The 25,010-nt window shown below is 44.4% G+C and overlaps 1 protein-coding gene across 2 annotated transcripts in view; it reads left to right on the plus strand.

The window, feature by feature from the left end:
- Positions 1-25,010, plus strand: part of PLCL1 (phospholipase C like 1 (inactive)) — a 373,846-nt gene that overhangs the window by 281,251 nt on the left and 67,585 nt on the right. For both annotated transcript variants that reach the window (XM_068245079.1, XM_068245080.1), the window contains exons 4-5: positions 10,727-10,802; positions 21,146-21,255. In XM_068245079.1, coding sequence (XP_068101180.1) covers positions 10,727-10,802; positions 21,146-21,255 — 186 coding nt within the window. The remainder of the gene's footprint in view (positions 1-10,726; positions 10,803-21,145; positions 21,256-25,010) is intronic.

Genomic DNA, 25,010 nt, shown 5'->3' on the forward strand with positions numbered 1-25,010 from the left:
TGTGTGTGTGTGTGTGTGTGTGTGTGCGTGTGCGTGTGTGTGTGTGTGTGTGTGTGTGTGTGTGTGTGTCGCGTGGTATACAGAGCTCTTACTACCTGGGATGATATGTTCTGGGGGTCTCACGGCCACCTTGTACACCTGGGCCGAGCTACAACAGCAAGTCAAATTTCACCCATTCATGTCGATGGAAAAAATGTAAAAGGCTGCAATTCTCACAGTAATCAAGCCAGAGTCCCCCACACTTGGCACAGTTGGTCACTTGGTGACCGAGGTCACAAATCCGGGAAAAGTGGGTGGAGCATAAAACAGCCAATCAAATTTCAGCCATTAATTTTAAAATTAAATGGGAAAATGTAAACTGCAGCCATTCTTACACTGTAAGTCGCAGGGTTTTCAAATTTGGCACACTTGGTCACTGGGTGAATGAGATTAAGATTCAGGAAAGTGGGTGGAGCCTACAACTGCCATTCTTACACCGTTAATGGCAGAGGCTTCAAACTTGCTACAGTCGGTCATTGGGTGACTAGGGTCCAAATTCACTAAAGGGGCGTGGCCACAAGCAGCTTCTCAGATTTTCTCGGTGGATAAACTGCTTCCATTCATAAATTTTTGATGCCAGGAACCTGAAAGCTCCCAAACTTGGTCATTGAGTGACTGTGCGTCAAGGTTACAAAGAGTAGGTGGAGCAAAAAACAAATTTCACTGGGAAAATATAAACTTCAGCCATTCTTACATTGTTAATGGCAGGGTTCTCAAACTTTGCACAGTTAGTTACTGAGTGACTGAGATTAATATTCAGGAATAGGAACCTACAACAGCCAATCAAAATTCACCTGTTGATTTTCAAGGGGAATATTTAAATTGCTGCCATTCTTACACTGTTATTTGATGCCTCAAACCTGGCACAGTTGGTCACTGAGTGACTGGGGTTACAATTTAGAAAAGGGGCGGAGTCACAAACAGCCAGTCAGATTTGTTTCATTTCACTGGGAAAATACAAATTATTGATGCCAAGGACCGCAAAGCTCACAAACTTGGTCATTGAGTGACTGTGTGTCCAGGTTACAAAAAGTGGGCGGAGCCAAGAACTAGATTTTTTTTACATGGGAAAATATAAACTGCAACCATTCTTACACTGTCAATGGCAAGGTTCCCAAACTTGACACAGTTGGCCACTGTGTGACTGGGATTAATATTCAGAAATGTGGGTGAAGCTGAAGGCTACAACAGCCAATCAAAATTCACCTACTGATTTTCAAGGGGAATATTTACATTGCTACCATTCTTACACTGATGATGGCAGAGGCCTCAAACCTAATACAGTCAGTAATTATGTGACTGTGGTCTAAATTCACTAAAGGGGGTGGAGCCACAAACAGCCAATCAGATTGATTTCAGCCATTCTGTTATTGGCAGGGTTCTCAAACTTAACACAGTTGGTCACTGGATGACTGGGATAGTGTAATGGTTAAGGGCTCTGCCTCTGACACAGGAGACCTGGGTTCGAATCTCGGCTCTGCCTGTTCAGTAAGCCAGCACCTATTCAGTAGGAGACCTTGGGCAAGTCTCCCTAACACTGCTACTGCCTATAGAGCGCGTCCCAGTGGCTGCAGCTCTGGTGCTTTGAGTCCGCCAGGAGAAAAACGCGATATAAATGTTCTGTGTTTGTTTGTTTGTTACTATTCAGGAAAGTGGGTGGAGCTTACAACAGCCAATCATAATTCACCTGTTGTTTTTCGAGGGGAATATTTACATTGCTGCCATTCTTACACTCTTAATGACAAAGGCCTCAAATCTGGTACAGTCAGTCACTGGGTGACTGGAGTTCAAATTCTGAAAAGGGCGCAGGCCACAAACAGCCAATCAGATTTGTTTAATTTCAAAGGGAGAATGCAACTTATTGATGCCAAGGACCCCAGAGCCTATATACTTGGTCATTGAGTGACTGTATGTCAAGGTTTGAAATAGTGGGCGGAGCCAAAAACGACTAACTTTTTACATGTGGAAATTGCAGCCATTCTTACACTGTTAATGGCAGGGTTCTCAAACTTGACACAGGGTGACTGGAATTAATATTCAGAAAAGTGGGTGGAGCCTACAACAGCCACTCAAAATTCACCTATTGATTTTCAACGGGAATATTGAAACTGCTGCCATTCTTACACTGTAAATGGCAGAGGCCTCAAACCTGATACAGTCGGTCAGTAAGTGCCTGGGGTTCAAATTCACTAAAGGGGAGAAGCCACAAACAGCAAATAAGATTTCTTTGCTGGATAAACTGCTTCCATTCACACGATTTTAATGCCAGGAACTTGAAAGTTCACAAACTTGGTCACACAGTCGTGTCAAGGTTCCAAAAAGTGGGTGGAGTCAAAAACAGATTTCCCACGGGAAAAACTGCAGCTCTTCTTCACTGTTAATAGAAGGGTTCTCAAACTTTGCACAGTTCGTTACTGGGATTAATATTCAGAAAAGTGGGTGGATCTCCCCAAAAACAATCAAAATACACCTGTTGATTTTCAAGGGGAACATTAAAATTGCTGCCATTCTTGCAATGTTAATGGCACAAGCCTCAAACCTGGTACAGTTGTTCATTGGGTCACTGGGGTTCAAATTCAGAAAAGGGGGCAGAGCCACAAACAGCCAATCAGATTTGTTTCATTTCACTGGGAAAATACAAATTATTGATGCCAAGGACCCCAAAGCTCACAAACTTGGTCAGTCGAGTGACTGTGTGTCAAGGTTACAAAAAGTGGGTGGAGCCAAATACAAATTTCACTGGGAAAATATAAACTGCAGCCATTCTTACACTGTTAATGGAGGGTTCTCAAACTTTGCCCAGATGGTCACTGGGTGACTGAGATTAATATTCATGAAGTGGGTGGAGCCTATAATAGCCAATCAAAATTTGCCTGTTGATTTTCAAGGGGAATATTTAAATTGCTGCCATTTTTACACTGTTAATAGCAGATGCCTCAAACCTGCTACAGTTTGTCATTGGGGGACTGGGGTTCAAATGCTGGAGAGGGGCGGAGCCACAAACAGCCAGTCTGATTTGTTTAATTTCTATGGGTTAGGGTTAGAGAAAGTGAGCGTAGCCAACAACTGCCTAATACATACCCGGGCAACGCCGGGTCATCAGCTAGTACTTTATAACACTGTCACTATGCACGTTTGAAATATTGCACCTTTTTTATTTTTTCTGATAAAGACTAAATCACATAGTCGAAACATGTCGAATTGTTGGGGGTGATGCTTATTGTTGGGGTGGTTATCTATATATAGAGACTAAGGCCCCTTTACTAATGTTTGGCTGCACATGCAATGCTCCATTATCTTGGAATTGTGCATCCTGAGTGGGTCAGGGATCTTCTCTGTATTTTTTTCAATAGGACTGTGTATATGTTACGGCCAGAACCTGAAGCCTGACTACTTCGGGTTCTGGCTGGTCAAATCTAGAAGTGGCCGGCTGATGTGGCCAATGTTCAAAATAAACTTTCCCTGTGGACTTTTGCCGGCCAGAACGCGTTGTGGCTAAGTGTGGCCGACCAAGTCCTGAAGTCCTGCTCACCTCTCCCCCACACAGACCTCACATCAGGACAACCCGGACCGGAGAGGCAAAGAGAGGCAGAGCAGCAGCGCACACGCGACCCGCAAGATGCATACACTTCCATGCTGAAGTGACGTCATTGCTCACTTCCGCGTGTGAAGTGTATGGGTCAGGGCGGGTAGCGTGCGCGCTGCTCTGCTTCTCCCCTGCTAATCTGGTCGCCCTGATCTGAGGTCTGCAAATAGCACAGGCTGCCCCCCCCCCCCCCCCAGCTATGCACAGCGCACATCAAATCCCTCCAGCCATGCAAAGCACCCAGAAAAGCCCCCCCCCCCCACAGCCATGCAAAGCACCCAGCAAAACTACCCCAGCCATGCAAAGTGCCCAGCAAAGCCCCCCAGCCATGCAAAGCGCGCAGAATATTCCCCCCAGCCATGCAAAACGCCCAGCAAATTCCCTCCCCCCCCCCCAGCCATGCAAACCGCCCAGAAAATGCCCCCAGCCATGCAAAGCGCCCAGCAAGGGGTCCCCCCCAGCAAAGGCCCCCCGATCCAGCCATGCATAGCGCCCAGCAAAGCACCCCCCAGCCATGCATCCTCCCTCATCTGTGACTAATCACCACTGTAATTTGATCTCTCCCCAGTCACCTGACTGCCACGGCAAAGCACAATATGTCTGCTCCCAAGAAAGCAGAATGTAGACACGCTGCAGATTTATTGCAGGATTTGTATCAGCTGTAACTAACAAATGCTTTTCTTTAAAAACATTATTATGCTGTATCTTTTAGAGCAGAGAGGAAGTTCCGAGTGCCATTCATGGTGCTGGACAGGACCCGGTATGTTCTGGGATTTGTGCATTTTGGACTTTGGCGGACTGACTTTGGCCATTTCTAGAACTGGCCGGCCAATGTCAGAAATTCCCAGCATTTTGGACTTTGGCCAACGTCAAATCGGCCAGTTCTAGAAATGGCCAGCCAATTGTAGAATTGGCAGATTTCTGGTTTTGGCCGGAACATATATATCATATGTTTATTGATATTTGGATGACCGCCTGTGACGACTGGCATCCTCATTAAAATATATACGGCAACGCTAGAGCGCACTATTCTGTGGCTAGGCGTGATACAGTCATTTTGAATACGTCAATTTGATAGCCATCCCCTCACTTGTTTTGGTGGTGGTGATGTGTATGGCCCGTTAGATTGTTTTAAATTGACTAATAAAAGTTATATTTTTAGTACTATAGTACTATTTAGGAAGAGCATGTTTTAGGGTCTGTTGACAGCCCCAGTGATTGCAGCTTATTGTACCCAATCCTATCAATTATAAGGAAGTAATTGATAGACATTACCTTGCTCATCAGTTGTCCTTTCAGTTATAACTGACAGCAGCTGATATATAACTGACAGCAACTGATATATGTCCATTCTGACAAACTTGTCAGAAATGGAAGGAATCATTGTAAGAAGAAAATGGTGAGCTTCTGAGAGGAACTGACGGTGAGGTAAGTATGTAATATTCAATTGCAGCTACATCATGTGTTTATTTTAAATAATTTTACTCTGTACTGGTTCACTTTAAGCTAACCTTATCTTTGGTTTAGAGTTTGTACAAAAGTGGTAAGTTTGAAATAAAAATAATAAATATATATCGACGGTTATGCGGCAGCGACGGGGATCGGCTGACGCCAGATAACTGTTCTTACTGGTTGCTTGAGTTTTAATGTTAAAAATAGGCCTAGTTAAAAATAATAAATATATATATATATATATATATATATATATATATATATATATATATATATATATATACACAATAATACCCCACTGTAAATACACGCCATAATCTCTCTATTAAATGTTAAAGCGGAATATAACCCTGCATTTCAACTTTGCTCTAAAACATTATTTACAGTATATTATATGCAACCAGCATTTTTTTTTACTAGACCAGCATTGGAAGGGTTACACAGGGCTTTAAAGTCCCTGGAGATTTCTGCAGACGCATCCGAATTTGAGTTAGATACTTTTTGTTTACATAAATGTATCTAAGTGTTTATTGTGACTCATCTCTCTCACTGAGAAGGAGTTGGAGGACAGCCAAAGAGTGTGTAACATTTCTAAATATATACATATAACTAAATAGAATGTAACTATCTGAACGTCTGCACGGAACTTAAAACCTCTGTGTTTAACCCTTCCAATGCTGGTCTAGTAAAAAAAAACTGCTTTTTGCATATAATATTCTGTAAATAATGTTTTAGAGCAAAGTTGAAATGCAGGGTTATATTCCGCTTTAAAATACAGTAATTGAAAGTATATTAACCTTGGAGGAGTCGTGGAGCCCAGTGAGTATTGCCAGCGATTTGTGCTGGTTGGTTGAGACTTCTGGTTAGCTGAGTTCTGGATAACCGTGACTCTACTGTATATATAAAATGAAAGTTAATCCAGGCTGCTTTGTATTCTGTGTGCTGTTTTATTTGAAGCCATTTATTCTGTTTTTCTGGTGCATGGTGTACTTTCTGGAGCACTGACATTGTAGACTCACTGCTGCTACAAGACTATAGCGTTGTCAATCCGTCTGCTCTGTCTAAATGGGTTAGTAGTAATTAGAAATGTAAAGCTCCTTAAATATACTTGTATAAAACAATTATGTTTTCTTCTATGTCCCAGATTCCTCATACCCTCCTACTGAGTTTGAATATATTACGGATGATGGCAAAAGGAATATTGTAATTTCAATGAAAATATCAGCCTAAATGACACATTTCCATATTTTCCCAGTACATTTGCTTCCAGACAGTTAAAATCATCAGTTATGTGTGCAGCAGAGCAGCTTTTCTGATGCAGGGGAACATCTTTCTCTCCTAATAGGCTAATTCCGGCCTCCTGTCTCCCAGCATCTGTGTCTCTCGTTACAGACACCAGTTTTATTTTTGCTACAGACATTTTCAATGAAAACTAGGATCCTGTCGGTCTTTATAGAATCCGAATGGAAATGTGCCATAATTGTTATTTTAGATGCTACAGTGAAATCGGAACCCTGGGCAGCCTGGCACATACTTACCCCTGTATCTACAATTGGTAACACTCTCACCTTGCAGTGCTGGAGTCTCAGGTTCAGATCTGAGCCAGGACACTATCTGCATGGAGTTTGTACACTCTTCCCCTGTTGTATGGTTATCCTCCCATCTACCAAAAAAAAAAAAAAAGTTTAGTGGTTCCTTCACAAAATAGGCATTTGACTATCACTTGCTTAGGGATTACCGTAGATTGTGAGCTCCACTGAGGGACAGTTAGTGACATGATTATGGACTAAGCACTACGGAAGATTTCACGGTTTATATAAATAATCTTGATAATAATTAAAAAGTAACACTAATGTATGTAAATGGTCACTTCCACTACCCTTCATGTCAGCTAGAAGTCATTATCATTTATGCCAGCAGCACTAGCACATCTCAATACTATTTTCCTGAAACAAGTGAGGATCCAGCCAGCATAAAAGTGGGTGTGGCAAGGCCACATTCTCCCTATATATGATCCCTGGCCAGAGCCGGGACGAGGTCCTCCAGCACCCAAGGCTGAGACACCAAAGTGCGCCCCTCCATCCCTGCCACCCCAGCTGTCACACACTGATTGCTATTAGACTAAGAGGTGCCACAGGGCCCACAACCTCCCCAACACCTTAATATGTAGTTATCTGGCTTGCAGTCACTGCCATGTATCCCCTTTTCTTATTTCTTTCTGCTTCAAACACAATTAGGAATGACAGCTGAATGAATTCTGCACCCCCTCTTACACTGCGCCCTGAGGCTGGAGCCTCTCCAGCCTATGCCTCGGCCCGGCCCTGCCTGGTACCTATTTTTCTTGCCTTCACCATGGGGCACTGGGAGCCATGTCATCTGAAGCACTTTGTTTACATGCAGCAGCACCACCCGCTTCCTTTGGCCTTTCGAGTAATTTCCTCGGGGAGGATTTTTATTAGTCCAGATAAAAGGACCAATTGGGGGGGAGGGTTCAATCAGACAGAGATTTAAAGTGCCTGAAGCAGATTAAAAAGATATTTAACTCAGTAGTGGGAAGCTTTTGGATGGTCTAGTGGCTTCCGAGAACATTTTGTAGAATACCGTTCCAGGGCTGGGTCTACCTCTAAAAATTATTCCAAATGCACCAGTTCAATATGTTTCTTCCATAAGAAATTGTAATTCCAATATTTGTATGGCGCTTTTCTCCTGCCGGACTCAAAACGCTTGCGAGGCAGCCACTTGAGCAGGGGTAGGGAGCCTATGGCTCGGGAGCCAGATGTGGCTCTTTTAATGGCTACATCTGGCTCACAGACAAATCAGTAGGGGTCGATTCACTGAACTACACTGCTCAAGCAGCACAGCTTAGTGTGGCAGCGCAAGTAAAATTTTGCATGCACTACTAACTTACCCGCGCTATCCCAAATCTAACGGCTGCTGCAATTGTCCCACTCTGGACCCTGTCAGGTCCAGTAACTTTGTAGAACAAGATCCCCACACTTTAAATGGCCCATTAGGCTGCCTGTCACTTGACAGGCAGCCTATTGTGCCAAAGTGCAGGCATCTTGTCTAGCTAATTGTACAAGCTGTTAGTCGATATTTCTCCTGTCTAGGCCCTACTGTCCCAGTTTGAAACATATTGCATGGCTCTCATGGAATTACATTTTAAAATATGTGGCGTTTATGGCTCTCTCAGACAAAAAGGATCCTGACCCCTGCACTAGAGCACACTCAGTAGGCAGTAGCAGTGTTATGGAGTCTTGCCCAAGATGTCGTTACTGAATGGGATACTGGCTTACTGAATAGGAGGAGCCGAGGTTTAAACCCAAGTCTTCTATGTCAGAGCCATAAGCCATAGTACAGCATCACGCCAAGATATGAAACGCTTTGCAGTGTAACTAGACAAGTACACAAGTAGTAGTCACAAATTCTAACCTGGATATTGCTAAGGGCTCGTTTCCACTATTGCGGTGCAGAATCGCCTGGATTCCACCGCTGATGAACTCGCATGCAGGTGCGTTTTTTACGCGTTATTTTACGCGATTACGCATGCGATTTCGCATAGGTTAGGCTATATGCGTTTTTAACCATGTCACTGCCTGTGTTAATTTACATTGGTTCCTATGCGTAATCGCACGCGTAATCGCGTAAAATAACGTGTAAGAAAAACGCATGCGATTTCCCTATTAAATACAGTAGCAGTAGGGTATTGTACCGTGTTAGCCATCAGTAAAAGCAAGAAGTTTTAAATCAGGATGATACCATTTATTGGCTAACTACAAATGAATAAGAATAAACAAGCTTTCGGCCTTGCAGCCTTCGTCAGGTTTATATCCTATTAAATACATTGCATGCGATTCGCATGCATTCCACTCGCAGGCGAATTCTGCGGCTCTTTTGTGCGTTTTTTCACCGCTGAAAAAAACGCACCTCAACAACGCTACAGTGGAAACAGGCCCATCCACTTGCATTACATGTGCAAATCCGCATGCGTTGGACGCATGCGGATTCGCGATATTGGAAACGAGCCCTAAGTGGTGAAACCAGGAAGAAATCAACACAGCAAGGAATCTTGCATCTTCTAATTGAAGTCATCAGCTGTGTTATTTCTGATTTGCTTCTCTTTTCAACAAACCCCTTTTCATACTGGATCTTATTTTAGACCATGCCTATCCCAGTCAATATTCTGTGTTGTCGCTGTGTGGCTTTGTACAACCTCTACTGGATGTGGTTTCAGGGCCGCAGGCAAATTTTACATGTTTAGTAAAACAAAGTACATTTAAACAAAAGCTTGCGGGACATCTGTCCTTTAATGGAGAAGCATTTGATTTTTCAAGAGAACAAGCTTTCCCATTAAATAATGCCTCCTGGAATTTTCCATGGAAGTCTGCTTTATTTTCATTGTCTTTTAATCTAAATATTTTAACTTTATCTTTAATATCAGCTACATGGCCCCATTTAGAGAAATTCAGCTTGCTTTGCTTAGTTAATACGAACAGGATGGGTGGGGTGTTGGAACTGATACAGGCATGTCAATGACTTCTGCAGGGAAGTTAAACTCAATTTCTGATAAGTATCTTAGATCTTTTTATTATTATTTTCTTGATAATTGTTTTTCTTGCAAATGCACTTCCAGTACTTCACAGACTGCCTGCCCATCACCATCCATTTAGCTGAAACTATGTTAATTAGCTGAAAGTATGTTATTTACATGTGCCTTTTGGTTTCATGTATGAGATGATTTAATACCTTACTTAGCACTATGGCCATTTTTCAATTTATTTTTTCTCTTAAATGTTCTCCATGGTGATATTTTCACACCTTATTAATAAAATGCTCTTTAAAGGGTTACACAAGTGACAGTCCAAAAACAGTTGAATTTACCTGGGGCTTATTGCAGCCCCCTGGAGATAGAGCCAACTAGAGTTGAGTTATTTATTCAGGGGTTTGCTGTAAATCAAGCTAATATGACATTATGCAGCTACATGCATTTGTGAGTGTGAATTTCAGTACATGAAATGGTGCAATGCATGCTTTCCAATAGCTCAACGTACCCATTGGCAAAATAGATATGCAAGCGACTTCTGTATGTTCAGGATGATCACAATCCATTTTATTTAGGACATATCTCCAAAGAATAAAAACAATTAAAAAACACAGCAAGCTGTCATCCAACTGCAATATAGCACTAGCCCAAGGAAAAAATGTAGCAATAAAATGTGGAAATCTAATACAAAACTAATTAGTAATCAGAAGTTACCTTTTAAATACTATTCCATGCGTATGACAATACACTATAAACTAAATGAAGTGCATATAGTGCATACAACCCACACTTGCCTTTCCATAAATAATGTGCAGCAAGACAAAAAATAATAGGACTAACCCTGGCGTCTAGCAAATGGGATGGACAGATGGATAAACTGCAGATTACCAATCATTTCTGTATTAGATCGATTATAATATTATTTTCCTTGGGCTAGTGCTATTTGCAATTATTTTTATACTTATATTTACATATGTGCATATATATTTACCTATGGGTACTTTCAGCTATTGACAATCATGTTTTCTTACCCATATTTGGTACATACTATGTATGACTTCCTTGGCTTTCTGGTACACTAAAGCTATCTATCCTTTTTCCTACAGATGATACAAGAAAGCAAGTCTCTGATTGAGTCAGCAGACATCATACACGATAAGATACTGCAGTGTCAGAAAACAGGTAAGCGCACATAAGATTTCTTATGGAGGAACACAATAGATGAGCATTGTCATTTTATCATACAGCAGAATTTGTTTTATTTTATAAGAGTAAAGCCTTGTGCAGCTGTTGTATAAAGCTATGTACATGTCTCACAAACCGTAGATTTCTCCGTACTGGACGACAATTGTGTAAAAATATGTAGCCAAACAACAAGCGACCGCTATCGAGCATTTTGCCTGATCCATCCGACGGACCAACTCAGGCGACTGTTGGGTAGATATTGTGCAGTCGGCCACATGTGTACAATGTAATTTAAACTACATTGTCCTACAGAATTTGTGCCTGTCGTGAATAATGTACTCCTGCTTGCATGCACGGTATTTAAATGAGGTGGTCGTTTTCAATATCAGTGTGTGGACAACGTCATAGGAAAGACTTGTTGTTTGTCATTTGTCGCCGGTAAAGTTGTTTCTGCAATGTTGGTTGTTTGTTTGTGGCAACTTTTGTTGAGCGTGTGTACGGACCTTTCATGTTTGCCAAACTGATTACAGTATTTGATCCAGAGACAGTCTGATTTCTGTATAGGTGTTTTTCCATCCTGTCTTGCCACCCCAGCAGTCCACTGCACTCAACTTTTTTTTAGTTAGTTCCCTTTAGTGGTTTATTCTCCACCATTTCCTTCCCCTCCCCAATATCCCCCATTAAAGTGGACCTCCTCTCTGCTCTAAAAGATACACAACAGCATAATAACCTTTAACCCATTCAGGTTCCGTCGTTTTCACGTGAGAAATGTTCACCTCCCATTCATTAGCCTATAACTTTATCACTACTTATCACAATGCACTGATCTATATCTTGTTTTTTCCACCACCAATTAGGCTTTCTTTCGGGGGTACATTTTGCTAAGAGCCACTTTACTGTAAATGCATTTTAACAGGAAGAATAAGAAAAAAAAATGGAAAAATTCATTATTTCTCAGTTTTCAGCCATTATAGTTTTAAAATAATACATGCCTCCATAATTAAAACTCGCGTATTGTATTTGTCCATATGTCCCGGTTATTACACCGTTAAAATTATGTCCCTATCACAATGTATGGCGACAATATTTTATTTGGAAATAAAGGTGCATTTTTTCCATTTTGCATCTATCACGATTTACAAGTTTAAAATAAAAAAATTATAGAAATATTTCATCTTTACATTGATGTTTAAAAAGTTTAGACCCTTAGGTAAATATTTACATGGTTGTTTTTTTTTATTGTAATGTTTTTTTTTTTTTTTTATACTAAACATTTTATTTGGGTACTTTTGGGAGGGTGGGAGGTAAACAATAGATTTATAATGTAAATGTGTGTTAATTCTTTTTTTTTTTTTTTTTTTTTCAGGTGTAGTATTACTTTTTGGCCACAAGATGGCGGCCATGAGTTTGTTTACATGACGTCACTCTAAGCGTAGCACGCGCTTAGAGTGACGCATCGGGAAGGAGACGGCCAGAAAAAGCTCAGCTTCCGAGAGAAGCTGTCGCTTTTTCAGCGGGGGAGAGGAATCAATGATCGGGCTCCATAGCCCGATACATTGATTCCTTGGCTACCGAATCCGCGGCCGGGAGTGCGCGTGCACGTGCACGATCGGCCGAGGGGGCGCGCATGGTTCCTGGACGTAGAAACTACGTCCAGGAACCAAAATAGGTTAAACGAAAACATTTCTTTGTTACAGCTGATACAAATCCTAAAATAAATCTGCACAGTTTCTACTTCCTGATTCATGAAATCAGATATATTGTTTACAGCCTGTGCTTTCAAATGGGCTTATCTGCCATAGGCAGTCATGTGACAGGGGGAGATCAAATTACAAGTAGTGATTAGACACAGATGGGGAATTACACAGGATAAACTCTTTAAAATACGAACAGGGTGCATTTCTGTTATGTTTTCCTTGTGACCTGTGCAAGAGTTCATTTCCACTTTAAGGAACTATTACCGCTAAAAACTGCAGTATTTCCCCGCTTGAGAGCTGCATGCACGCTGGGTCCTCGGCTTAGCGATTCAGGGTGCGGCTACACCGCAGAAGGGGAGCCGTGACTGAATAGCAAACAACTGCGGCTCCCAGCCTTTATTGTGATAAAAAATGAAGAAAATTTCAGCACCGTCCTATGTAAAACAGCTGTTTTATATTGCATAGATGGACATAACTATATAGTGATGTTTCAGCACCCTTACTGGTCCTGTTTCAAGCTTGTGTATGATATTAGTAAGCTGAGTAAGGCTCCACTCACACTACATGTACCTCAATTCAATAATCATAGCGTATGCATTTTTGCGATCACAACGGCACCATGATTAACATAGTAATCACAGTGCTCTATTCACAGTGCTGCAATTTGATTTTTAACCAATCCCTAATGTAGTTTCTGTGATGTCCCATTTCAAAATTCTTCCCACGATTTTCCCCCCTCACATTAGAACTCCCAATCGTGCCACAATTGGGCATTCAAAAACCACCAATCATACCCATAATCATGGCACTTGCAACCACAATTTTTAGTGGTACAGAGCCTCGAAAGAAGCTCGTTTTCGAGCGAAACGGTCGTCAGGTGGACCGCTGCTCCCACAATGCCCCACAGCTAGGACCATCAAGGGTATGTTACACTTACATTTACAGAATGGTTGGATCTTTGTTATTGATCTTGAAGACTCATACAATAAATGCAAGATATGATTTAGCCTTTATATGTAGTGCCGGATGGATTATTCTCTCTGCTGTGTTGGTACGATTTATGTTCACTTCAGCATCCTGAGCACACGGAAGGTTAATACCCTTATCCTCCTATGCCTTAAAGGACTTACGAGGCCAAAATGTCTAAAAAAAGCAAAGTACCTGTAAGCTGTTTAAATGCACGGAGGACGCCGTCCGCGCCCTCCGTGCAGTTCCGCCGGGTCCCCTTCCTGAGAACGCCCCCCGTGCCGACCCCGACCCCCCAGGCCGGGTCGGGCTCTCGTGCCGCTCTCAATATGGCCGCTTCCATTGGCCGCGGCTGCGCAGTCCGCCTGGCCGCGAGTGCGGCTGCGCAGCTCTACGGCCAACCCCCCGAACCACGCACTGTATGTGTTCGACGGAACTGCACGGAGGGCGCGGACGGCGTCCTCCGTGCATTTAAACAGCTTACAGGTACTTTGCTTTTTTAGACATTTTGGCCTCGTAAGTCCTTTAAAGCCATCTCTATATCATTCCCATGACCGCAGTGCCAGTCTTTCTTTTTTTTTTTCCTCTTGAGTTGAAGTACAATTTTTAGTGTGTACGAGTCCTAATCACTCTAAATCATCACTACACATTTATTGTATTGTGACCTCTGAGGGGGACACATGACTATACACAGTATGTAAAGCACTATGGAAGATTTTGGTGCTATATAAATATACAGTATTAATAATGTCTGCATCTTTTCACTATAAAGGAGCTGTTACTGTAGTATAGTGCTGGATTTTCTTCCTTTTGTAGCACTTTGCATTTCCCCAATTAGTGCCGAATGGGGTACCTGGCATGTGTGACTTTTACGCAGTAGGTGCTGTTGCTTCTCTGTTTTTTGTACCATTTTGTACTGTTTTTTGTACCATTTATAGTACTGCACATGCTGGAGCACACATATCTGTATGTGTTCTGCTAGGCTGACTTACCGATTTTCCCGCCGATATACAGCCGATTCGATCACTGTGATCAAATTGGCTGTGAAATCGTTGCGCAAACGCTGACCGATCGATCGATTTCAATCACAAAATCGATCGTTCCCGTCGATTCCTGTCGTTTCTGTCTAAGCAGAAGATTTCGCTCGATCGCCGGCGGGTCGGGAGTGTGTCGATAGCGGCGTTCGAATGCCCGACGACCGACGCTAGCGGCAACACATTACCTGATCTGGCCAGCGAGAGTCCCTTCACTTCTTCCTGTCCCGGCAGGAAGTTTAAACAGTAGAGCGCCCTCTACTGTTTAAACTTCCCTGGACAGGAAGTACAGTGAAGCTGTAGCCCAGAGCGGAGAAGAATACAGCGGAGACTGGGGGACTTGCGCCGGCCGGGTCAGGTAATGTATGTGGGGGGCCGGTGGGGCGGCGGCAGCAGCAGCAGCGTCACAGATGGTGAATCGATTTCATGCTGAAATCAATTCACAATCTGTTTGCAGTAAAGGCAGCCATACGATCCCTCTCTGATCAGATTCGATCAGAGAGGGATCTATCAAATCGACCAGTGTATGGCCACCTTAATGATAATAGCTGACTTCTAGAGCCAGCCTGTTATCTAATGTCTACTCAGCTTTAGATCTTCAATTGCATCGTATTCACACCATTTGAAAATAAGCAATTTCCACACAATAGCCTGTATTTCTGAAGACTGGATTATTCCAGACATATTTACTGGCATCATGTTTCGCCAGTCGTAAAGCCATGTGGCAAAAGTTGCAAAAGATGTATACCATCATAGGCAAAAGGAGGTAAATGGAGGAATCTAGAGGAAGATTCTGATTGTTTCTATTGGATTATGTGTACATTTAAGTCTACTGTTGAAGGAGAAATGATTGAAACAAACTGAAATATTTTGATCACATCTGTGATGTTGCAGGGTTTTCTTTGAACTCAATATGATTGTTGTAGCGTATAGCTTGGAAAAATGTACAAGACCAGCTGTTTGGGAACATTTCACAAATGATGAACTTCTCATTAATTGGTGACTGCAAACATTCTCATTAATCAGGGGAATTTTATATCAGTGCATACACATGAAAAAAGGTTCAATCTTGGGATAAAGTACCACTGACCCAGAGTCAGGAAATGCTGGTAAAATGATCATGCACACAATACATGTGCTTCTTGCATAATTCGCAATTGTAGCACACATGACATTGCTTGCTCTATGTGTGCATGTAAATTTTACCGGCCTTTCGTGAATCAGGGCCATTATAACATAAGTACACTAAATGAGCCCTAAATATTTCCCTGGTGGGTAATTCAGTTATATTACAGTTCTGGTTATTTTTCTCTGAGGATATCTATGAAGCCCTTGGCTTACGATATTGATTTTCCACTGCAGCTCATTATTTACAGTAGACATAAGCACTACTGTCTCTGCATTCTGCTGCTTTGCTATCTTCACGTTGCCTTACACTGTACAGTGCCTTCACGTTGCCTTACACTGTACAGTGCCTTCATATTGCCTCACCCTGCACAGTGCCTTCATATTGCCTCACCCTGCACAGTGCCTTCATATTGCCTCACCCTGCACAGTGCCTTCATATTGCCTCACCCTGCACAGTGCCTTCACATTGCCTCACCCTGCACAGTGCCTTCACATTGCCTCATCCTGCACATTGCCTTCACATTGCCTCACCCTGCACAGTGCCTTCACATTGCCTCATCCTGCACAGTGCCTTCACATTGCCTCATCCTGCACAGTGCCTTCACATTGCCTCATCCTGCACAGTGCCTTCACATTGCCTCATCCTGCACAGTGCCTTCACATTGCCTCACCCTGCACATTGCCTTCACAACGGCTTACCCTGCACATTGCCTTCACATTGCCTTACCCTGCACAGTGCCTTCACATTGCCTCACCCTGCACATTGCCTTCACATTGCCTCACCCTGCACAGTGCCTTCACATTGCCTCACCCTGCACAGTGCCATTGCATTGCCTCACCCTGCACAGTGCCTTCACAGTGCCTTCACATTGCCTCACCCTGTACATTGCCTTCACATTGCCTCACACTGCACAGTGCCATCACATTGCCTCACCCTGCACAGTGCCTTCACATTGCCTCACCCTGCACACTGCCTTCACATTGCCTCACCCTGCACAGTGCCTTCACATTGCCTCATCCTGCACAGTGCCCTCACATTGCCTCATCCTGCACAGTGCCTTCACATTGCCTCACCCTGCACATTGCCTTCACATTTGCTCACCCTGCACAGTGCCTTCACATTGCCTCGCCCTGCACAGTGCCTTTACATTGCCTTACCCTGCACATTGCCTTCACATTGCCTCATCCTGCACAGTGCCTTCAGATTTCATCACCCTGCACATTGCCTTCACAACGGCTCACCCTGCACATTGCCTTCACATTGCCTCACCCTGCACAGTGCCTTCACATTTCCTCACCCTGCACATTGCCTCACCCTGCACAGTGCCTTCACATTGCCTCACCCTGCACATTGCCCTCACATTGCCTCACCCTGCACAGTGCCTTCACATTGCCTCACCCTGCACAGTGCCATTGCATTGCCTCACCCTGCACAGTGCCTTCACATTGCCTCACCCTGCACAGTGCCTTCACATTGCCTCACCCTGTACATTGCCTTCACATTGCCTCACCCTGCACAGTGCCATCACATTGCCTTACCCTGCACAGTGCCTTCACATTACCTCACCCTGCACACTGCCTTCACATTGCCTCACCCTGCACAGTGCCTTCACGTTGCCTCACCCTGCACATTGCCTTCACATTGCCTCATCCTGCACAGTGCCTTCACATTGCCTCACCTGCACAGTGCCTTCATATTGCCTCACCCTGCACATTGCATCACCCCGCACATTGCCTTCACATTGCCTCACCCTGCACATTGCCTTCACATTGCCTCATCCTGCACAGTGCCTTCACATTGCCTCACCCTGCACAATGCCTTCACATTGCCTCACCCTGCACAATGCATTCACATTGGCTCACCCTGCACAGTGCCTTCACATTGCCTCACCCTGCACAGTGCCATTGCATTGCCTCACCCTGCACAGTGCCTTCACATTGCCTCACCCTGTACATTGCCTTCACCTTGCCTCACCCTGCACAGTGCCATCACATTGCCTCACCCTGCACAGTGCCTTCACATTGCCTCACCCTGCACACTGCCTTCTCATTGCCTCACCCTGCACATTGCCTTCACATTGCCTCACCCTGCACAGTGCTTTCACATTGCTTCACCCTGCACATTGCCTTCACATTGCCTTACACTGTACAGTGCCTTCACGTTGCCTTACACTGTACAGTGCCTTCATATTGCCTCACCCTGCACAGTGCCTTCATATTGCCTCACCCTGCACAGTGCCTTCACATTGCCTCATCCTGCACATTGCCTTCACATTGCCTCACCCTGCACAGTGCCTTCACATTGCCTCACCCTGCACATTGCCTTCACATTGCCTCATCCTGCACAGTACCTTCACATTGCCTCACCCTGCACATTGCCTTCACATTGCCTCACCCTGCACAGTGCCATCACATTGCCTCACCCTGCACATTGCCTTCACATTGCCTCATCCTGCACAGTGCCTTCACATTGCCTCATCCTGCACAGTGCCTTCACATTGCCTCACCCTGCACATTGCCTTCACATTGCCTTACCCTGCACAGTGCCTTTACATTGCCTTACCCTGCACATTGCCTTCACATTGCCTCATCCTGCACAGTGCCTTCAGATTTCCTCACCCTACACATTGCCTTCACAACGGCTCACCCTGCACATTGCCTTCACATTGCCTCACCCTGCACAGTGCCTTCACATTGCCTCACCCTGCACATTTCCTTTACATTGCCTCACCCTGCACAGTGCCTTCACATTGCCTCACCCTGCACAGTGCCATTGCATTGCCTCACCCAGCACAGTGCCATTGCATTGCCTCACCCTGCACAGTGCCTTCACATAGCCTCACCCTGCACAGTGCCTTCACATTGCCTCACCCTGTACATTGCCTTCATATTGCCTCACCCTGCACAGTGCCATCACATTGCCTCACCCTGCACAATGCCTTCACATTGCCTCACCCTGCACACTGCCTTCACATTGCCTCACCCTGCACATTGCCTTCACATTGCCTCACCCTGCACAGTGCTTTCACATTGCCTCACCCTGCACATTGCCTTTACATTGCCTCACCCTGCACAGTGCCTTCACTTTGCCTCACCCTGCACAGTGCCTTCACATTGCCTCACCCTTCACAGTGCCTTCACATTGCCTCACCCTGCACAGTGCCTTCACATTGCCTCATCCTGCACAGTGCCTTCACATTGCCTCATCCTGCACAGTGCCTTCACATTGCCTCACCCTGCACATTGCCTTCACATTGCCTCACCCTGCACAGTGCCATTGCATTGCCTCACCCAGCACAGTGCCATTGCATTGCCTCACCCTGCACAGTGTCTTCACATTGCCTCACCCTGCACAGTGCCTTCACATTGCCTCACCCTGTACATTGCCTTCACATTGCCTCACCCTGCACAGTGCCATCACATTGCCTCACCCTGCACAGTGCCTTCACATTGCCTCACCCTGCACAGTGCCATCACATTGCCTCACCCTGCACAGTGCCTTCACATTGCCTCACCCTGCACACTGCCTTCACATTGCCTCACCCTGCACATTGCCTTCACATTGCCTCACCCTGCACAGTTCCTTCACATTGCCTCACCCTGCACAGTGCCTTCACATTGCCTCACCCTGTACAGTGCCTTCACATTGCCTCATCCTGCACAGTGCCTTCACATTGCCTCACCCTGCACAGTGCCTTCACATTGCCTTACCCTGCACAGTGCCATTGCATTGCCTCACCCAGCACAGTGCCATTGCATTGCCTCACCCTGCATAGTGCCTTCACATTGCCTCACCCTGCACAGTGCCATTGCATTGCCTCACCCAGCACAGTGCCATTGCATTGCCTCACCCTGCACAGTGCCTTCACATTGCCTCACCCTGCACAGTGCCTTCACATTGCCTCACCCTGTACATTGCCTTCACATTGCCTCACCCTGCACAGTGCCATCACATTGCCTCACCCTGCACAGTGCCTTCACATTGGCTCACCCTGCACACTGCCTTCACATTGCCTTACCCTGCACAGTGCCTTCACATTGCCTCACCCTGCACAGTTCCTTCACATTGCCTCACCCTGCACAGTGCCTTCACATTGCCTCACCCTGTACAGTGCCTTCACATTGCCTCATCCTGCACAGTGCATTCACATTGCCTCGTCCTGCACAGTGCCTTCACATTGCCTCACCCTGCACAGTGCCTTCACATTGCCTCACCCTGCACATTGCCTCACCCTGCATATTGCCTTCACATTGCCTCACCCTGCACAGTGCCTTCACATTGCCTCATCCTGCACAGTGACTTCACATTGCCTCACCCTGCACATTGCCTCACCCTGCACATTGCCGTCACATTGCCTCACCCTGCACAGTGCCTTCACATTGCCTCACCCTGTACATTGCCTTCACATTGCCTCACCCTGCACAGTGCCTTCACATTGCCTCACCCTGCACAGTGCCTTCACATTGCCTCACCCTGCACAGTGCCTTCACATTGCCTCACCTGCACAGTGCCTTCACATTGCCTCACCTGCACAGTGCCTTCACATTGCCTCACCCTGCACAGTGCCTTCACATTGCCTCACCCTGCACAGTGCCTTTGCATTGCCTCACCCTGCACAGTGCCTTCACATTGCCTCACCCTGCACAGTGCATTTATGCTGCCCTTATCTGTGTGAAAGCTTTAGTATCTGTGACCTGTTATCAGGTCTGGTTATTTCTTCTGCATATGCTTTCTGTTCCTCTCTGTTCAAAAAGTAGAAAGGTTGCTTACAGGCACAGGATGGGTGGCACAGAGCAATGTTCATTGTTCATATCTCCTTGCAGGGACGTAGCCACGAAACAACAGAGTATCGTGTTTTCCTAGACGTTATGGAGGCCATACACACTTTCAGCCAGGCAGTTGAACAATTAACATCATCAGAATAGCATCAGATAGCTAAGTTCCCTACACACACGCTAGTTGAAACTCGGCCAAGGCAGCTGAAAATAACCACCTCTGCTGAGGATCCAGCGTGTATAGCTGCCCCTGACTCCTCTCAGCGGATGGGCCAGTTTTCCGCTCAGCATTGTTCTCCTCACTTGCCCCGCCTGCGGTGTGATGTCACTCTCATGCCTTTGCATAGAAACAGAACACATCACTAGCCTGCGCACTAGCAACACATCTGTACAGCCTTAGCCTTGTCTTGTCGCCTGGGGGATCTGCCGGGCAACATGCCTCGTACGTGTGTATGAGGCGTTAGACTGTGGTCTGATGTAAGTGGATTATCTGTATTTATAAAATTCCTAGGAAACTTTTCAATTTATTATAACTCAAGAAAATAACCCACAGAAGCAATAATATGTCTTAGAACAGAAAAGGGAGTCCATTTGTGATAAAGCAAATGTTAGGAATTGTACTTTATATGACATACAGTCATTCACACCGGGAAGATACTGCCTTTAGACAATAAAGTTATGAACCTGGGTACTTGAGTTTTTCTTGAATTTTCCACATTGACATCTCTGTTGTGTGCAGGAATGGAATTTCATGAGGAGCTGCATAGTCTGGGGACAAAGGAAGGACTGAAAGGGAGGAAGCTCAGTAAAGCCATCGAGAGCTTTGCCTGGAACATCACCGTATTAAAGGTTAGTGCAGCTGCTTATATATGTTAGCTTACGGCAAATCCAGTTCTTGTGATATAAATAACTATGTGAGCTGTTAAAATATGAACTACAGTAAAAGAGGCAAAGTACATTGGGACCAATAATGAAATCTATCCATGTAGCACTTCAGGAGTTAAGTAATACTGTAATTCTGACTGTACTGATCAAACAATTACTTTGTACTGAGTGGACAGGAATATGCAGAAGCATACTGTATGTGCAGTTATGTTACTCTTTGCACTGAACTATTACCATTCAAGGAGCATAGATGTTCCTAGACATGCTCTGAAAATAAATGGTATAGTGCTAATTAGAACTAGAAATTACAGGCATCAGGAATGGGCGCATGCAATAATTATATTTTTTTTGTCTTGTGTATGAAGGACATAAGCTTCATCAACGTTAGTCGCCAGCAGATTTGCCAGCAGATTAGTCACTAGCAGATCGCTCAGCAATCGCAATGCTGCTGTGTATCCGCTTCCATAGGGATCCATTGGTGCAGCGCTTTGCCGAGCACCAGCAATGGGCAAGTGCTTCAAAACCACTGCTAGTGGGCTATGGCCCTACATTTAGTTTGTGTAGTAATTTCAGGCCAACTTTTGACGGCGATGTGTGGCGGACTGGAAGTCATGTAAGTATATGGCAACGCAGGTATTTCCAAAACAGGAAGTGAGTGCAAGTGAGCATCACTTCCTGTCTGGCTGTCAGCCAGAAGGGGCTTACAGTGTATTAACATGGTAAGCCCGAAGGCCTGTTTTTGGTTGTGCGGTGGGGTCCCTGGCCGCACAGCTACTGCCAATCTATAGTCTGAAACCGGAATCAAAGTCTGTATTGTTTTCTCTTAAAAATGTCAAATTTGAGCACCACATTAGGCATCATCAATGAAAACGTTTAGCCTAGCACACTAACCAGTGCAACTAAACAGTGTCTGTGAGAGAGCACTTCATGGCAGGAGTATTTGGAGATTTAGAGCAGAAGTTTCAGCTGCATAATGTGGTGCTAGTACACTACATTTCTCTACTTCATCAACATAACATTTTATAAATACAGCAAAGGATTCAGATGTCACAAGCAGAAATGGATCACACAGCCCACAGAATTGTTAAAGCATACCTGTACATGTGACATGAGATAAACATGGGTGCATGTACTACTACTACAAATAACTTGTCTTTTTTTGCATGGCAAGGATTAAAAGACAAGTGCTTTTATCTATGCAAGTGAGCCATACGAGCAGTTTTCCCATTAGATTCCCTGCACTCGCGTTAGATAGGGAACTTCCAGCACAGCGTACCGCAACGTGGGGAGTGTGAACTCCCCCATAGACTTTCATTGCCCCGGGGCGTGGTGTGGTAAATTTACCGCACCGCCCCAGTGTAAAAGGGTCCTCAAGCACTTCCCTCCATGTCTGCATAATACATAACTGGCATAGAAGAGCTTTTTTTTTTTTTTTGCTATAATTTATGTTGTTTGATTGATGTGTTAATAGTTTTATTCTGATGTCTAGTATAATAAAGTGCAGACTCTATTTCAGAACTCCTTCTCAGGAGACCAGCTCCCTGTAAGAGATGAGTTCTATCTGCAGACAGTATATATTTTATCCTGGCAGCTGAGAATGGCATTCTGCGATAGTCACCTGAAGCATGGGGACATCAGTTCTAGCTTTTATTCCTGACATTTAAACGCTGCAATTTACTGATGTGTGACGGACTCATTTTGCTGTAAAGGACACATTTTTCTTTCATCATAGCATGTTAAATAGCGCAGAGCTGTGCCATACTTTCATATCGTCTTCAAGACATTTCTAAGGCATTGTCTCTTAATTTAATAAACTAATTAGGCTTTGCATAAGTAAAACAGAACAATTTCATGTTTAGTTTATATGCATTAAGCAGGTCATGCAATCCCTGTAGTCTAGACAGACCCGCCTTAGATCATTCCATTGTTTTGTATATGTGGAGACTAGAGTAATGTAGGTTTATAGAGACAGAAATATATACAATGTTTATTTAGTTTTCGTGGCTGCCCATATTAACTAGTAGACTATTTCCACAGATATCAGTAGCAGTCATTATTGTGGAATACATATGTTCTGCCTTATATGTACTTTTTACTAAGGATACACATGCTGATGTCATTTAATGTAATTTTTTAAAAGCAAACTATTGGATAAGACTGCACAGTATGTGCACCCTTGCCTTTGTCACTGTTTGGTGTTTGTATAACACACTTTGATGAATCCCGGTAGTTTGGACTTTTGGATGGGAAAGCCCAGGGACAACTGCTACTAAGAGTGCCAGCAATCAGAGCTGTTCAGTTTGTAGACCTACCAGGGTTCGCTAAAGAGCGATTTGAAGTGAATCTGTAAATCTGTAATGTGCGTTTGTAAGCGGCCTATTCATACACAAGTGGAGAACACACACATTGTTCCTGCATGAGATCTGCCAGCTTTCAGATTAATGTGCATATATAAATAGTCAAGAAAATGTTTAACTGACAAGCAACTTGCCAATTATTATATTTTTTAATGTATCACTTTTTGGCAAATACTAGTTATAAAACCACCATCTTGCTCAGTGGTCCTCAAACTAAGGCCCGTGGGCCGAATGCCGCCCCCCAAGGCTTTTTCACTGTCCCCCAAACAAATAATGTATAACTTATAGATGCGGCCCACTGCACCATTAAATATCGTCTGCCCTCATATAGAAGAGCAGTGCTGGTATCACCTATCCACATACTGTAGAAGCCAGCAAACAGTCATTCAATGGCTTCCAATCCAATTCTGCATCAGGTGACCCTGCTGTCCAACTGGACGTCAGGTTGTTACCTGGGTATGCTTCACTGTCTGGTGCACAAAGACATTCTCCGGGCACCACACCGCATGACTGAATAGCTACTGCTGGGAATTCTCCTCCGGGCATGATTGGGGGGAATCAATGCCTTGATTCAAATTAATGTTTTTCAACATCATTTTATGTGTGTTCTGGCCAGGGCTGTGGAGTCAGTACAAAAATCCTCCGACTCTGACTCCTCAGTTTAGGATTCCTCCGACTCCTCGACTCCGACTCCTCTAATTTGCATATTACAATCTTGTTGATTGAAAGTATGTAACATGAAATTCGTCTCTTAACTGCCAACGCTTAGGAATTTTAAAAGACAACTGAAGTGAGAAGGATATGGAGACTGCCATAATTATTCCCTTTAGTCATAGACTACAACTAGTCCTTGGTAAGAGTACTTGTAAAAGGTACAGACCGGAACAAAGACCATCTATCAGGCCCTAGACAATGTAACTGTGGGTACATGTAAGAGTGATGTGCAGGTACTCTGCAGGGGAATAAGGAGATTCTTCCTCTGTTACACATTCTTCATGCACAATCTGAACCAGGTTTATGGGTGATAGACAACACCTCTGTGTTCAATGTGCACAACATTCTCAGTGGATTCCCTGTAGCTCTGTCGAGAGTGCATAAATCTGAGACAGATAAAATTAAAGTTTTATACATACCTGGGGCTTCTTCCAGCCCCCTTCAGGCTAATCAGTCCCTCGCTGTCCTCCTCCGCCACCTGGATCTTCTGCTATGAGTCCAGGTACTTGAGCCAGCCTGGCGTAGTGCGCATGCACACACTCCGCCGCCGGGAGCGTACTACACCTGCGCAGCACTATTGCGCAGGTGCAGAACGCTCCTGGCTGTGGAAGCGGCATGCAGCCGGACTGCGCTGACTGGCTGAATTAC

Source organism: Hyperolius riggenbachi, chromosome 7 (assembly GCF_040937935.1).
Source record: "Hyperolius riggenbachi isolate aHypRig1 chromosome 7, aHypRig1.pri, whole genome shotgun sequence".
Taxonomy (NCBI): domain Eukaryota; kingdom Metazoa; phylum Chordata; class Amphibia; order Anura; family Hyperoliidae; genus Hyperolius; species Hyperolius riggenbachi.